This window comes from Podarcis liolepis (genome assembly GCF_965112155.1).
Source record: "Podarcis liolepis genome assembly, chromosome: 12".
NCBI lineage: Eukaryota > Metazoa > Chordata > Lepidosauria > Squamata > Lacertidae > Podarcis > Podarcis liolepis.
The window spans coordinates 35,730,605-35,747,074 of record NC_139563.1 but is presented as its reverse complement, the minus strand read 5'-3'; the positions used below and the strand labels follow the sequence as shown (position 1 = coordinate 35,747,074).

At 39.4% G+C, this 16,470-nt stretch overlaps 1 protein-coding gene across 5 annotated transcripts; it reads left to right on the top strand.

Annotated features, from left to right (window-relative positions):
- Positions 1–1,961: 1,961 nt before the first annotated feature.
- On the top strand, positions 1,962–16,393 carry LOC310689970 (uncharacterized protein). 5 transcript variants are annotated; one of them, XM_083468602.1, is made up of 14 exons: positions 1,962–2,069; positions 3,348–3,383; positions 5,461–5,509; positions 5,605–5,671; positions 6,662–6,712; positions 9,384–9,411; positions 9,678–9,708; positions 10,172–10,229; positions 11,083–11,113; positions 12,717–12,753; positions 13,110–13,145; positions 14,712–14,747; positions 15,567–15,594; positions 16,248–16,393. In XM_083468602.1, exons 1-14 carry the CDS (start codon positions 1,985–1,987, stop codon positions 16,260–16,262), a joined length of 588 nt encoding a protein of 195 aa, XP_083324728.1. In that variant the 5' UTR covers positions 1,962–1,984; the 3' UTR covers positions 16,263–16,393. The 5 variants fall into 5 exon arrangements, with proteins under 5 accessions (XP_083324728.1, XP_083324731.1, XP_083324730.1 ...); XM_083468605.1 differs by having other exon boundaries at positions 2,007–2,225; XM_083468604.1 differs by having other exon boundaries at positions 2,024–2,225; positions 3,310–3,383.
- The last annotated feature ends 77 nt before the right edge of the window (positions 16,394–16,470 follow it).

The window sequence follows — 16,470 nt, the reverse complement described above, 5'->3', positions numbered from 1 at the left end:
ACAGTTTTGAGGCCCGGGGTGATTTCACAGACAGGATTTGCATATCCTGTCCCTTCACCTGGGAAAGGGGAGGAGAAAATTTTGGAAAGCAATGTGAACAAAGCTATCTTACAGTTGCAGGTGGGATGGCTGGTTGTGGTTCTAGGGACTGGTTGAGAAATTTTGAGCTGGGTTCAGACGAACTCAATTCCTGTTTAATTTAAGAGGGTTTGTTAAATCATTACTTATTTGTCCCATTGATTTCAGTGGCATCCAAGTTTAATGGAACAAGCTATACATGACTTGATAAGTCCCATTGATTTCAATGGAAGCGAAGCACAACTAACACGGGCTGGTTGCAACCAATATAAGCAAGGATGAAGTGAGAAATCAGTGAAAGCCAAATTGACAAATGGATTTTCAAGAGTGTAGCCTTTAGCTAGGTTGAAAAATAGCCCTGGATTATTTTGGGTTGGTTTTTAATTGGGGTGGGGAGCTGGGAAAGGAAGTTTGTTTGACATTCACCATCATCTAAAGCAAATATTTATACTGAAGTCAAGTTACATGGTAACATAACATGCATGAAACAATGGTTTATCGGATGGTTTTTTAAAAAATCTTTTTTATGACTAAGCCCTAAGGCAGCAAGTGTTTGAAAAATACAGATCCAGATGGTTCCTAATAAAACATGAATGAGGCCAGATGGCTCTTAACAAAGTACTGCTGAGGCAAATCTTTTAAGATATATCAGGGACTATTGTTCAAATTTTATCTGAAATTCACAAAAGTGAACAATCAAGAAATGAGAGAGCAATTTGTTTGATCTTCATAACATGCAGGTGGTAACCACTTAGATTATAAAGGTGCAACTATATTATCTCTGTATTTGTGTGCCCTGTGGTGCCTATTGCTCACAGGCACAATACTCATCCTGCAAAATAATTCCCTCATGAATGTGAGTTGTACAAAAATACAAATCTGTTCCAGTGTTGTTCCCTCTCACTTAAATAGTTATTGTACAGAAAAAATGATCCTGCATAACTGTGTTAAGTTTAAGCCGTGTACATCCTTTCTGAAATTTTTGGGGAGTGGTCCCTCTATCTATACTATATGCCCATAACCTTCTGCAAGGATTCATGCTTTTTGTATACATGAGCAAAAAAGGCTGATCTGTTGCAATAGTTGGTAGATATTACTTTGGTAAATTAGCCTCTTGGACTATGACACCTGGTGGCTGAAATAAATAACTGACACAAAGTTCTGAATTTTGTTCGTGAGTAGATCTTGCAGCAAGCAACCAAATCTCTACCAAATCTCCCATTACTGTATTATCATAGTCCATTGATGTTATTGCTTTAGCTAAACCTTCCTGGAATGCTGAAACGACAGAACCCATTGGGTTGTATGTATCCAGTGCTTTTTTCTGGGGGGGGGGGGACACATACCCCTAACATTTTTGTGAATCTTTGTACTTTTGTCCATTTACTGTATTTATTTCCCCCGATCTCAACTATAAAATGGTAATTTTATTGAGTCGAAATGCGAGTACCCCTAAACATTTTTTTTAAGGGGAAAAAAACCATTGGTTGTACTGTATATCTGAGGTGCAAGTAAGAAAGATTCCTTTGGGGGTGATTCCTTTACAAAAAAATGAATATCAAGAGGGTTTTGTTGTTTTTTCCTTCCAAACATTCGGGAAGAAGATGATAATAAATCCAAGGCCGCTTGTGATTCAGGCATTTGTGATCTAACTCGCAGTCCGTTCAAATCCACCAGTCAAAATCCCCAACGATATTCAGTGGCAGGTAAGGAGGCACTGATTTCAACAGGGCTTCCCCAGACTGACCTAGGAAACCCTGCTGCCAGGTGCGCGGCTGCGCGTGCGCAGTGGGTATGGCAGCGCGCGAGCCCCAGGGCGACCGTTGGATCCTGGCGTCCCTCCCCCATCCGGCTACCAACGGGCGTTTAAGGCTCGCCTGGCCCGGCTCCGCTCCGCCCCGCGCGCATGCGCACTTCTTGCTTGAGAGGCGCGGGAAGGCGCGGTGGAGAGGCTGGTGGGCGGGGCAAAGAAAGAGCGATACACTGTCCGGGTGGGTGGAAGTGAATAGTAGCAGCAGCTAATCCACGCTCTTCCACTTCATGGTCCCCTTATTTATTTTTATGGTCCCCTTACTTTATTTTACAAGACACTTTCAGAAGGGCAGAGAGAGCTTTCGAAATAGAGGGTGGTAGGGGGGATATGGAGGGTGAGAGGAAATTTATTATTGTTATTATAACGCATGGATTCCCCCTTATTAACTTTCTCTATATGGGCTTGTTTAGGCAAAAAAGGAGGTAAAATCGATTAAGGAATGCAGTACAATATGAGATCATAACGCCCCGAACTTCAGAGCCTGGGAAGTCACCCAAAGAGATAGAATTTGGCATAAAATTTGGCTTTTTTATTGTATAATAATTTGGAATGTTTTAATGTGGATTTTGTTGGATTGTTAAAATGGAAAACTTTACATATATATATATATATATAGAGAGAGAGAGAGAGAGAGAGAGAGGGTGAAATCCTTAGGGCTAAATGGGGCTGCATTTTTATGCACACATACCCCAAAAAGAAGAAAACACCCTGAGGTACATGAAATGATTCTGCCCTCACTTTCCTGGAGCTGGGGAGAAGGGCATATCATACCTCATTCAGTTCACCTCACCTTTATGGATTTAAAAGGTTTCAGCCCCAACTTGCCACCTGCCAACAGGCCTCCAAGGCAGCCGGCATGAAGAGTGGTTGGGGCAACTCAGCCTGGTGGGTGGAGTGTATATATAATGAAATTATTGTTATAAGTGACAAAGCAGTATACTAAATTTAAGACAAAGTTCTCTCCTTCCCCCTACTTTTGATGCGTGCTTATTTATGGTGAAGTAGGGGTTTATTTGTTTATTAAATTTGTATAGCTCCCTTCATCAGTAGATCTCGGGGCAGTTCACAACTGAAATTAGTGATTGTAAATGAGGGGAGAGGGATTTATTCCAGATTAATTTGCAGAGTGCATGGGGCTGTGACCTTTTTGTAATTGTATCACCATATACAGAGACAATGTTATCTGATATCTAATCCGGATTCTGTACATGGAGATAGTTTCTTCTTCTTTGTTGCTCACTGCCCATTGTTCAGCTTAGTTATAAAGTTGCTATTCCACCCCCCCCCCTCCAAGTGCAGTTAATAACTTGTCTTGACTATATATAAATTAGGGTATCAATGCACATCTTGCAAGCATTTTAAGGATTGCAAGATGTGTGAACAATAATAGTCTTTAGCTGTAGGTTGTGTCTTATCAGGTTTGACCTGATGGCTTCATGTTTATTCCTGGTTCCAGGTTTTTCTTTTAAAATGCCACTACTTGAGAAACAAGGTAAGAGAGACTTATTTAATGCTACTTTTTAGTGTGGTGAATACTAAAGTGATCAGATATGCATCATGAACTGTTAATTTCTTAAAATGGTTGATTTCTCCACTCTAGTTATGTCCCAGTGGAAGGTACTTTTGCAGGGCAAAATGTGATACCATCAGATAATATCTGTTGTTCCATGTATATTCACCATAAGAAGGGCCACTGTTGCAAGCAAAGAGTGTTTATAAATATAGAATTGTACTGTGGTGAGTGTTTTGCTAGTTGATTAACAGCTCTGGCAATAATTTTAAGAGCTATTTTATTTGTGTGTATGATATCTTCTCATTTATAGGCATCTTTTAAAGCTCCCCTTGGGTAACCCTTAAGCCTGTTGCCAGGTATTGTGAAGGATTTCTGTAAAAGAGATCTTATTTGGAAGACGCACTGTGTGCAGGGCACCCCGAGATGTCCTCTTTATGTATTTGTGGCCAGGGAGAGGTGGAAAATACTGTTAAGTATGTATTTATTACTCCATGTATAATTGTCCTAGGGATAGATTTCTCAGTGTGAATCTTCAGAATTTCCTTTTTGAATGGTAGGAAGAAAAATTGCACTTGCTGATGGATATACTACATATAAGGTTTCTATATTTCCTTTAAGAGCACAACAGATTAAACAAAATTTCATTTTACAGCATAGGTTCCAGTGTGCTAGGGACTGGTTATGCCAAAATGTACCTCAACTAACACTGTATTTTTGTGATGATCAATAGCTTTTAGCAAATAAATTTGACTGAGTGATAAGGAATTGTAAGTCTAGCTGAAAATATTGTATTTAGAACATACTGGCCCATGGCAGTGATCTATTAACACAACAGCAGCAACAGCAGCACAATAACAAGTCTGCTAATGGTGGTTAACTAGGTGTCTCAAAGTCATTCACAATTGGGGTTTCATATTAATATCAGACACTTTTGACCTCTATGACCCAATTTCACAAGATGCAGAGAAAGAGCACATTCTGAAAGTCTATTCTGAGTGGAACCATTTGCGATACAGATTTGAATGATACCCCATGTTAGCACCTCACTGCATGTGAAAAACTAGTGCATTAGGGACCAAAGTTTTAGCCTAGCCATAAAACATTCCATGTATGCTTTATGCATGGAAATTATCAGATTTTTGTCATTTTCCTGCATTTTGAAGTAGAACAATCTAAGACAGTACCACATGCTACTTCTGCAAATGATGGGTCACACTGTACAGTCTCTGGAGATGAGGGATAATTGCAGCTCAGCTATAAAGGTCCATCCTGCAATCTGTCTTCCTATTTTAAAATCTATTGATCCTAATAGTAAGTGGAAATGTATTCCAAGTGTTGGTTCTTCTAGATATGATAATTTAAGGAAAGGGTGCTCTGTATGTAAACTGCCCTAGAATCTCTTCTTAATGGTGGTCTATAAATTTTTCACAGAAATAAATGTAACATTGAATGATCATGTTCAAAGGAACTTGCAAAATGATCCATATGACCTGGTTCCATAAAATTGCTAAGGTGTGTGTGTATTATTATTTGAAAATGTCAAAGCAACTAGTATCAAAACTAGCAGATACTATAAACTGAAATACACTGTAGAACAGAATTAATCAAATAGATGACATTCTTCCCCCCACAGGAAGTATTGTGCATCAAACCAAGCACGTCCCTTTGCAATTTTCTGCAAGCAGAGCTTCTGAATTTCAATTGTATTTGGCATAAAATGGTCTGATTCATGCTGGTAATTTCTCATCATGCTAATCATCAACATTCTGCAACTGTTTCTTAACATCCTGGCCTCCTTCCGTGACATTTTGCCACCATTCCCACAAATATAATTCTTTATTAGCACTTTGCCCTCACTGATATTCTTAAATGTTTTTATCTTGTAAACTCCACTCTATCCCATAGATCTGAGTGGGGGTTAATATACATTCAGTATTATATGCAGATGCAGTGATGAACTAACTTATGTAAGCAAGTAGTACAGACACAAATATATTTGTCTCTAATTACCTGTTTGTGATAGTATAACCTACCATCTCTGCATGTTTAACCATAGAAAATAGTGAGCAGATGCTAGTGAAAAATGAAACCTATCTGCAGATTTTGTAAGTACTCCCATTTGAAAGATTGATGTGACTTTTAAAAATTAAATTGTATGTAAATTAAAATTCATTATAAAAATGGAATTTTTTTATTTAAGAAAAAACAAGGACCAGAGAAAGAGGCTTGTACATGAAATCTGCACCTTTTTGGACAGCAGCCAATCTGTAAGTAATTCATGAAACAAATCTTGCCCATGAAAATGAAAACTGTGTATATGCAGGTGAGGACTGTCTTGTGTAGCAATGCTTAATTTTATGGGTGCGCTTTAATTTTCCCCGTGTCTTTGTGTTGTGTGTGATAGGGTAGTGTCTGCTCAGAGTAGATGCGAAAGTTAATAATGTCTGTTAATTTCAGTGGGTCTACTCTGAGTAAAAGTAACACTTCTTTGAAATAGTTGGTAAAGCCCACTTGCATCTCTTTTCAAAATATAGATTCTGCCAAGAACTTTTACCCACTGGGTTTTACTGTACATACAGTTACTCCATTATTAGCGTAATACGTTTGGCATATACTTGAGATACTATTATTGCACTACATAGTCCAGGACTGTGTGCTCATGAGTCCTGGCTCAAACTGAGCCATTGGAGCTGCCTATGGCTTCCTTGCGGTAAAGAGTCAATGGGCGACATTTTAAAGCTGCCATAAAATTTGGACTTTTGGGGAAGTGGATCGTGTCTGTTTTGGAAGGCTATGGCCAATACTAAACAAATTAAGCAACATTGCTACTTAAAGCAATCCTAACCATGTCTACTCACAAGCAAGCCCTGTTGAATTAAATGGAGCTAAGTCCCTAGTAAGGGGGGTTAGTGTTGCAACCTAAATTATTCCACAACTTTTTCAGAATTTAGTTTTAAAAAGTAAAAATATTTAAGTGCCTGCAAAAAAAAAGAGAGAGAAGATAATAATAATCTACATGCTTGGCCACATGTACCTATATATCAGTTGAAAGCCTAAGCAGTGGATGTTTCTCAGAATTGTGATATGTCAGAAGCAAGTTTGGAACCGCCAAATTCCACGTATAAAGCAAAGAGCAACCATTAAAGCCTTTGGAAATACAACAATTATCTGAGAAAAGCAAACCTGAGCTTTGAGATATGTTACTTGGACTGCAACAATAATGTTTTGTTTGGTTGTGTTTTTGTTTGTTTGTTTAGGTCCAGGAGATTGATGCTCTGAGAACAGAAAATAGGAAGCTAAAAAATGCGGTACCTATCTGACATTTTATATACATTTATGGCTGGCTTAAAGCCTGTTCCTATGCTTCAGTGCCAGGGTTGGAGGTGGTTGTTTTAATCAGAACTTTACTCCATTTGATGGCATGGGTTTGGTGGCCAGAAATAATCCCTTGCTTGAGTTCTGAATTAAATATTAGCTCCAGAGGTAATTATGCCAGTTCATAGGATCTAAGGCTGTAGTTCCCAATCCCCCACCCAACAGACCTCTTGAAAATAGCTGAGGTACTTGGCAGACTGTATAGTTAAGCCATGGTTTTCCCAGTAGTGATGTATGGAAGTGAGAGCTGGACCATAAAGAAGGCTGATCGCCGAAGAATTGATGCTTTTGAATTATGGTGCTGGAGGAGACTCTTGAGAGTCCCATGGACTGCAAGAAGATCAAACGTATCCATTCTTAAGGAAATCAGCCCTGAGTGCTCACTGGAAGGACAGATTGTGAAGCTGAGGCTCCAATACGTTGGCCACCTTATGAGAAGAGAAGACTCCCTGGAAAAGACCCTGATGTTGGGAAAGATTGAGGGCACAAGGAGAAGGGACGGCAGAATACGAGATGGTTGGACAGTGTTCTCGAAGCTACAAACATGAGTCTGACCAAACTGTGGGAAGCAGTGGAAGACAGGAGTGCCTGGCATGCTCTGGTCCATGGGGTCACAAAGAGTCGGACACGACTAAACAACAACAGCAACAACTTGGCGGACCACTTAATGACTTTTCTGCCTGTTGTAGCCATTGTAATGCACTTTGCCAAGTGCTGTCTGATTTTTAATTGCATTTTAATTGCTTTTATTTCTTACTTATTGTATTTTAGTGTATTACAATTTGAATTCCATAAAATCCAAATTGTAATACAAAATATAAGAATTTTTTTAATAAATCAATTAAAAATCAAAATGAATATGTAATGCAATTGATGTGCCATGTACTGTTTTCAACTACAAATCAGTTAACATGCCACACACCCCCTGAATGAAGCTCGTGGACTACTGATGGTCCATGGACCACAGTTTTGGAACCCCTGATCTAAGAGGAAATATATCCTACACCTCAAATCTGTCGGTTTTGGGCAAGATGTTGGAGCATGTGGTGGCTTCTCGACTTCAGGTAGTTTTGGATGATTCCAGTCTGCATTGGGGATGGAAGCAGATTTGGTCAGGCTGGTGGGTGACTTCTGCTGGGAAATAGATGCAGAAAGTGCTACCCTGTTAGTTCTTTTGGACCTCTCAGTAACACTTGAAGTCATTGTTTATATGGGTTGAATTTAGGATGCATGTTATGCTTCCAGTCCTTCCTAGATAAGCAGCCATAGAAGGTGCGGTTGGGGAGCTACTGTTCCACTCCATGGCCATTGAGGAGCCGCAAGGCTGATGCTTTTTTAACTCTTGCAGGAAGTCATCTAGAGGTTTGAAGTGTCATCAGTGTGTGGATGACACCCAGCTCTGCATCTCATTTCTATCTTCTAATCCCAGGAAGGCTGTGAGCTCTTGAATGGGTTTCTAGAAGCAGTTTTGGTGGGGATGAGGGCAAACAACCTGAGGTGGGATGGCATGTCCCATTTTGCAGCTTGAAACAAAACTGGGAGTGCCTCCCCATCCTACTGCCGCCACACCACCTCACTGAAGCATTCCTTACCTAGGTTGTATAGCATCATCTCGACATAAATTGATTCCAGTGCCAGCACTACTTCTCTGCTGCTGGCAGAAGCTGTGGGGCATGAGGGGTGCCTCATGGGTGAACTGGCTCTGACCTGAGGCTTAATCCAGATAAAATGGAGGCATTTTGGTACTACTCTGGAATGAGGTTTACAGTTTATCTTTGATGGGGTTGCAGTCTCCTTTAAAGAGCAAGTGTGCAGTTTGGTAGTTCTCTTGGACTCAGCACTAACAGGATAAGCTCAGCTGGTGGTGGTAGCCAGGAGTGCTTTTTTGCAGCTTAGACTGGTTTGCTAACTGCAGCTTTATCTGGAGAGGTTAGACATTACCTCGGTTATCCATGTGCTAGCCGTGTTCTGGCTGGACTACTGCAATGCACTCTGTGTGGAGCTACCTTAAAATACAGTTCGGAAACTTCAGCTGATACAGAATGCATCATGTGGAACATGTGATACCAATACTGTACTAGTTGCACTAATTGCTGGTGTGTTTAGGAGCTCAATTTAGAGTTCTGTTTTAACCATTAAAGCCCAAAATGAATTGTGTCCAAGTTATCTGAAGGATTTCCTCCCCCCATACCAGTCTGCTTGTAATTTGATATTCTTACCTACCCACCTCTGAGAGCAATTAGGTTTGTAAGCACGAGGGAAAGGGTCTTTTATGCTGTGACCCATATTGCTGAAATTACCATATTTACTAGCTGATCACTTCAGGAATTCGGGAAAGTCCTCAGACCCACTTGGTTTTGTCTGCTTTTTCTTGAGTTGTGATCTGTGGATGGCTTTTGATGTAGTTATTTACTGTACTTTGTGGGATGGGATGCTTGTTGATTTTTTAGTGGTTAATTATTTTGTTCTACTGTATTGTATTTTAGTTGTATGTGGCCTTGGTGAGTTTTTCCTCTTAAAGGAAGTGGCTTAAAATATTTAAAATAGATAAAATAATATGTCAACATTTTGATCTAATACTGTTCTAATTCTTTTCCACATTAGAACTCCCGGCTGCGTTATAAAACAAAAGGTATGTATTTACAAAAGTAAACCCATTGAGGAGCATTCTTAGGGAAGCAGCATATTTTATTTTGTGACAGGCAATAAGGCGATAAGGATGAAGATATATTCAAACAAGTAAGTAGGTTTCAAAGAGTAGGGGGGTTGTGGGTAAGAGAACAGGTAAAATTTGTAGTGATTATTGCAATACAATGTTGGAAGGGGTACATTTATCTTAAAATAGCAACTAAAATTCCACTTGCAAGGAGCAGAATTATATTTTTTCTTTCTTCTTAGATTGGGCCCTAAAGAAAGAAGAATATGAAAAGTAAGACATGATATGTTAACACAACATTTTAAACAACAGACTGTGGTCGTATCTAAACTTCCACTATTTTGTGGATATGATTCAATACACCTGGAAATTTAGGTTGCACAGTTGAAGTAAATTTAGCATTCTTGCACAACAACCACATCCCCCCCCCCCGAAAAAAAATACTCTGGATTTTTTGTGATAAGTGACAGGGAAATGTATGGATCTTTGTGGGATAACACTGACAATGAACAATATCATAGAACTTCTGTGCATTTCAGAACAGAAAGATCACACAAGATCACACAAATGGGCTTGTGGTCTGTCAGCCTCCACCAATAGGCTAGCAGCTTGTGAATGCACATTTTATATTTGCTAACCATTTTGGTTAGCATCCTTCACATAATAAAGAGTAGCTTATCTTAAATGTAAACATATGAATATGAATTTGTGTTTGTATTTTGATTTACTTTCAAAGTGAGATTGAGAGGCTTTCGGGTGAGATATCAAATTACTTGAATGTCACAAACTTCTGGGTGAGTATAAATTATTTCAGGAGTGGTATATATGCTTCTGAAAAAGTGGTATCTGGTACATAAATAGCAAGTCATTGGGTTGTATCCACTGCTGTGCCATCAGAGTTCCAGTGATGCAATAGGACTTCTGTTTGCTCTTCTCTCCTTGTCCCTCTCCCCAAATCTGCTCCAGAAGGTCTCCCAACCTAATTTTGAGAGTGCACGGAGGGCAGGAAAGGGAAAGAAGGTTCCTTTGTTTGCATGAAAATTCCTTGCCTCACTGGAGCTATAGCATTGGATACAGCCAATAGACTGGTCCAATTTAGCTAAAGTAACTCATTAAAAGCAAGGGAGCAAGTAATAATAACTATGGGCTTTCCATAGTACTTAATCATGACTACTTTTAGCTTGTTGAATCTAAAGAATGGCAGAAGCCCTGGCCATGAATTATATACATTTGTTGCTCTTTACAGATACAGTATTAGAAAATGTTTTGAAGTTTAATTCTCCAAATGCAACATTTGTTCTTGGCTTATTTTATGCTCTCTGCTGAATTTTTTATGCTGAATTTTTTTCTATGTTGTTCTGCTTTGTGTATGTGTGTTCATACATGGATAGTGACATTTTTATGTTTTGTTATTGTATTCCATCCTAATAGTTTTGTATGTGTTTGATTTCTTACTGAAGGGTGTCCTGCAAAAAACAAAACAAACAAACAAACAAACCTTCCACAATCTAATAAACAAATAAAACTAGGATTGGAAAGGTTGGGGGAGTGACATGTCATATATCACTTTCCATTACACTTTGCATTATAAAGACGTTTTGCTTGGTTTGCTGAAATATCAGTTAGATTGTGTCTTTCTTTTTTTAGTATGAAGAGTCTGAGCTTCTCAACAGCCAAGGTATGTTGTTTTAGTGATTGTAAATGACATTGATGTTTATTATACATCTGCTTACTTTTATATTAGTCTGTATGTCCTTCCTAGTGATCCTACTGTGTAAGGTGCCAAAATTTCACATTACTATACTAAATATTTTGATGCATTGTAATCAGCAATAAGAGGGGAAATTCAAACTGAACCTTCATATGATATGAAGGCTAAACCTTGATTCTGAACTACAGTGATTTACAGTAGTACAGTGGTGCCCCGCAAGACGAATGCCTCGCAAGACGGAAAACCCGCTAGACGAAAGGGTTTTCCATTTTGGAGGTGCTTTGCAAAACGAATTTCCTATGGGCTTGCTTCGCAAGACGAAAATGTATTGCGAGTTCCTGCGTTTTTTTCCCCTCCCCCCCCTTTTCCCCAAGCCGCTGCCGCTTATCAGCTGATCCTAAGCCACTAAACCGCTTATCAGCTGATCCGCTAAGCCGCTTAACAGCTGATCCGCTAAGCCGCTTATCAGCTGATGCGCTAAGCCGCTTATCAGCTGATGCGCTAAGCCCGCTAAGCCGCTAATAGCGCTAAGCCGCTAATCCGCTAATGGGCTTGCTTCGCAAGACGAAAAAACCGCAAGACGAAGAGACTCGCGGAACGGATTCTTTTCGTCTTGCGAGGCACCACTGTAGTAGTAGTAGTAGTAATAATAATAATTTATTTATACCCCCACCCATCCAACTGGGCCTCCCCAGCCACTCTGGGTGGCTCCCAACAGATTAAAAACAGAATAAAACCTCACACATTAAAAACTTCCCTAAACAGTCCCTCTGAAGGAGCAGGTATGCAGGTTAGAGGTACGTCTGGATCCATTGCTGTCACTTGAGACCCAGGTGGCCTCAGTGGTGAACAGTGCCTTCCATCAGCTTCAGCCGGTAGTCCAGCGTTGCCCCTATCGGGACAGGGGTAGCCTAAATTTTATGCTCTGGTAATCTCTAGGTTAGATCATTGCAATGTGTTATATGTGGGGCTGCTTCTGAAGACAGTTTAAAACTGCAGCTGGTGCAGAATTCAGTAGCCAGTGGCAACACAGTTTGAACATATAACACCAATCCTAGCCTGACTGAACTGGGCATCAGTTACTTTCTAGGCCCAATTCAGAGTCTTGGTTTTGACTTAGAAGGCCTTAAATGGCTCAGGACCGCAATACCTCAAGGACTGCCTCTCCCCATATGAGCCAACCTGGACCCTGTGATCATCATCTTAGGATGTTCTTTATGTGTCCCTCCACAAGAGGTCCAGAAGGTGGCAACACAAGAATGATCCTTTCCTGAAGTGGCTTCCTGTCTGTGGAATGCTTTCCTCAAGGAGGCTTGCTTGGTGCCGCATTATATATTTTGTCTAGGGCAAGATAAAGTGACTAACAAATTTAATAAATAAAATAAAGTCTTTGGCATTGGTTAAGATCCCTGGAATTCTTTCCATCTTTTCTAATGTTAGATGCTAGAAGTATCCTCCATCTTATGCACTTGCTGGCTGATACAGCAAGTTTTAGACTGTTAGACCAAGCAAAGAGATATTGAAAGATTCCCAGATGTGCATGTGTATAACATAATATTCAATTTTACAGATAAAAGAATTCTAAGTGAACCTAGAAAACATGTCGGGTGAGGGCTTGACTTTTTCACCCCATTATCTACTTACAGAAAGTTGTTCTAAGTGATTGACTGTGTATGAAGTCTGGTAATATATTTTCTTTAAAATTCGGTTATTTTAGCTAAAATTCTGCAGCCACACTGCTTAGCATAAGACTATAAAAAATATTCAGTGACTTCTCACTTGTCTGTGGAAATATTTTTCATATGTGCCTAATTGAAACACAGTTTTAATTAGAAAATGCCTTTTCCCTTTGAGCTCTTTTCCCCTTGAGCTATGTACCTGAATAAACTATCTGCTATTTTTTACATGTAAATCAATATCTGTGACTTTTTAAATGATAAGATTTTCATTTGAATATCCACAGCACTCAGACAGAGGGTGCTTTTGTGCTGGAGAAGAGGTAAGGGCAACTGCATAATTTAGTTTGTTTTGAAATTGCTTGTAAGTGAGAGGCATATCCCTGGTGGAGTTTTCCCAAGGAATTAATGCTAGTTTGACTAAAAAGAATAAGATGATTCCTGTTTAGAAGCATGCTACGCATTTGCCACTTTCGCATAGTGCAGAGTGTATATGTACAAATGCACTAGCATGTTCTACTGGAATATTTAGTAACTAACAGGGAATGGTTTAGGAACCTGAAAATAACACAGCTTCTATTTAAATACCATTCCAGGTAATGGCAGGGTACATGCAGTTTCACATTCTCCTATGAAGTAGATGCACATTTATGACTATGTGGGATACAGAATCACTACATTTATTTGTTTTTGGCTGACTGACATCGGTGCTTACAAGCTTCTTGAGGCATTTTATATAGCCAATTGCTATAGCAATTACTTGTCTCATTTGGTTAGTTCTTGTTTAATGAACAATAACATCAAAATAATTTTCTTAAGAGGCCTCTGTTGCCAATGCCAGTTCCTCAAAGTACCTAAACACAAGCGATTGCCAACTGCTACTCTACAATTCTTCAGAGTATAAATATAGAGGTACCAAAGACTAAGGTTTTTTTTTAATTTTCAGAATTGTATCACCTGCTTTTTTTCCTTCAAAAAGCAGTCAGTCAAATCAGCTAAGAAGTACAAAAGCAAGAGTGATTCAACCGTTAAGATACAAATTATCAAATTAAAACATCAGCAAAAAATGACATAAGGAACAGCACTAACATAGAACCAAAAACAACATATTGCTTTAAAAAAGAGTGTTTTCAATGCTGGTGGGATATAAATATATGACTACAACCTAACTTATTGACCACAGGGATTTCCACATATGAGGTACCACCACAGAGAAAGGCCTCTTGCATATGGTGATCAATTTTGTCTTAGAACACATGTAAGAGGCAGGGGTGGTTAGATTGGCTCCTGCCAAGGGCCCAGGCATAGAGTGAAGTCAGGCTGCTCGCCTGTCTGTACACTTCCAGGGCCACTCCTTTGCTGCTCTGCGTGGCCAGATGAGGCGCGCAGGCTCCTCAGGCAAGGGCACAAGGGACAGAGCGGGGGAGCACTGATACAGCTCCTTGCCAAGGGCACCAGGGAGCCAAGTTTCACCCAGACATGGGTAAAACAGCTGATCTTAAATGACAGACAAGTTCACAAAAGAGGAGACAGTTAAGCAGCTTGACCCCATGCTATTTAGGGCTTGGTAAGTAATAACCAAGACAATGAATTGCACTCTTTTGATGTAAGGAATATGTAACAAACTTACACAATGAAATGCTTAGAATCATACCAGATATGAAATTGGTATAGGCTGCAATCCTGTACCAATTTACCTGATAGTATGCCTCAACAGGACTTAATTCTGGTTTGATATGTATGGAATTGTGCTATAACTGCAGGATTGACCCCTTGTTCATTTGGGGACTGTAGTATATGAGGAAGAAAGATTAAATCTTTCCTCCTGTTGTAGTCATGATAAAACTCACTCACTTGAAGGTTAATTTTGCTTTTATTCCATCCCACAGAACTGTTGAAACTCAGACTGGAGAAGATGGCTCTAGGTATCATACAGTGAAAAATTAATTCTTCTTTAAAACATTAATTTGATTCTCTGTGTACTTAAAATTAATGAAGCGAGGGGTTCACTAAATAATTCAAGTACTTTGCGAATAGTAACTCTTTGGATTTTCCGTGAGGGTGACAAGGATTATCCTTGGTGGATTTTAAGGACAAGTTGCTACCCACTGACTTAGTTTGGCAAAATTTCTGAGACTTTCATATTCAAGTCAGAGAATGGTCGCTGTGGACAGGCAACTTTAGTGACAATAATGTGATGATACAGTGTAGCTATTGTGGTGTGGGGCATCCAAAACCAGCTAAATGTTGAGGCCTTAAGGATTTTGCAGCAATCCTTACATGGCCACAAGTGTGCTCTGACCTGAATAGGAGAACAGGACACCTCTTATCACTCCCACTTTCTACCTTTTACTTCATTGTCCCGAAGACTCCTACAACCTTAAAGGGATGGGCAGACTGTAGTCCACAGTTGCATGTTCCATACAACACAATCCACAATCTGGAATTCAAGACTGACTCTCCAGCGAGTATGCATAGAATTGCAGTCATAAAGTGGTGGCCCACTTATACAGTAACAGCTGTTCGACAGTGGAATTTGCTGCCAAGGAGTGTGGTGGAGTCTCCTTCTTTGGAGGTCTTTAAGCAGAGGCTTGACAACCATATGTCAGGAGTGCTCTGATGGTGTTTCCTGCTTGGCAGGGGGTTGGACTCGATGGCCCTTGTGGTCTCTTCCAACTCTATGATTCTATGATTCTATGATCACAGATTATGAACCTGATCTGTTATTATTTCCCCCGATTTAGCTATGTTGTTGAAGACTCATTATCACAGGTAAGCAAAGTGTCTGGGGCTAAGTGGGCAGCTGCTGTGCAATTCTTATACCTTAAATCCAACACATTGGACATAGAAAGTCATGCTGATTCTCTGCCGAACAATTTCTTGAATCTAAAATCTGATCTGCCCACTTTTTACAGCCATACCAGTCAGCTTGAAAATTTAGCTGTTTTTGCAACCTCCTGTGGTGGCAGCAAGCTGGAATCTTGTACTTGCAGTGTTTCTGTGTTTCTGTTGTGTTTGTCACTGCCTGTAGAAGAGTCCTCACCTATATTAACAATATGAAGCAAACACAGGATTGAGTATTTCACATTTTATTCACTATAGTTTATTGTACTCATATTTTATGTATTCCCCCTTGATGCCTATTTATCCAACTATTAAAATTAGTTAGTAAATCCAAATAGTGAATTGTATCCAACTAACTCATACTCAGAGTAAACCTTCTGAAATCAGTGCATATGACTAACTTAAATCAATTGATTTCAACATGTCATATGACTTAAGTTGATAAAACCCAGTATATTTTGGGGGGTGGGAATCACAACAGCTGCTTAATCTAGGTGTTTATTGGTTGAAGTGGACTTTTTTTGTAGAGATGCTTAGAATATATTTTTTAAAAACCTTTTCATCTAATATTCTCTTTGCAGGATGAGTTTGAATAGCAGAAGTCCAGTGTGGTGTAACAATAACCTATTTGAGTGCTGGAGAGCTTTCATGTTTGACATTTTAAATTTTGGTGAACCATATTAAAATATTTATAGCTATATGCCAAATAAAGATATTTTAATCCTGCTATAGTTTGAGTTAGTATAGTTATTATTAATAAATTGTTGGTGTGAAAAGCATCAAAGGTATCTGTCTTCACTTGGA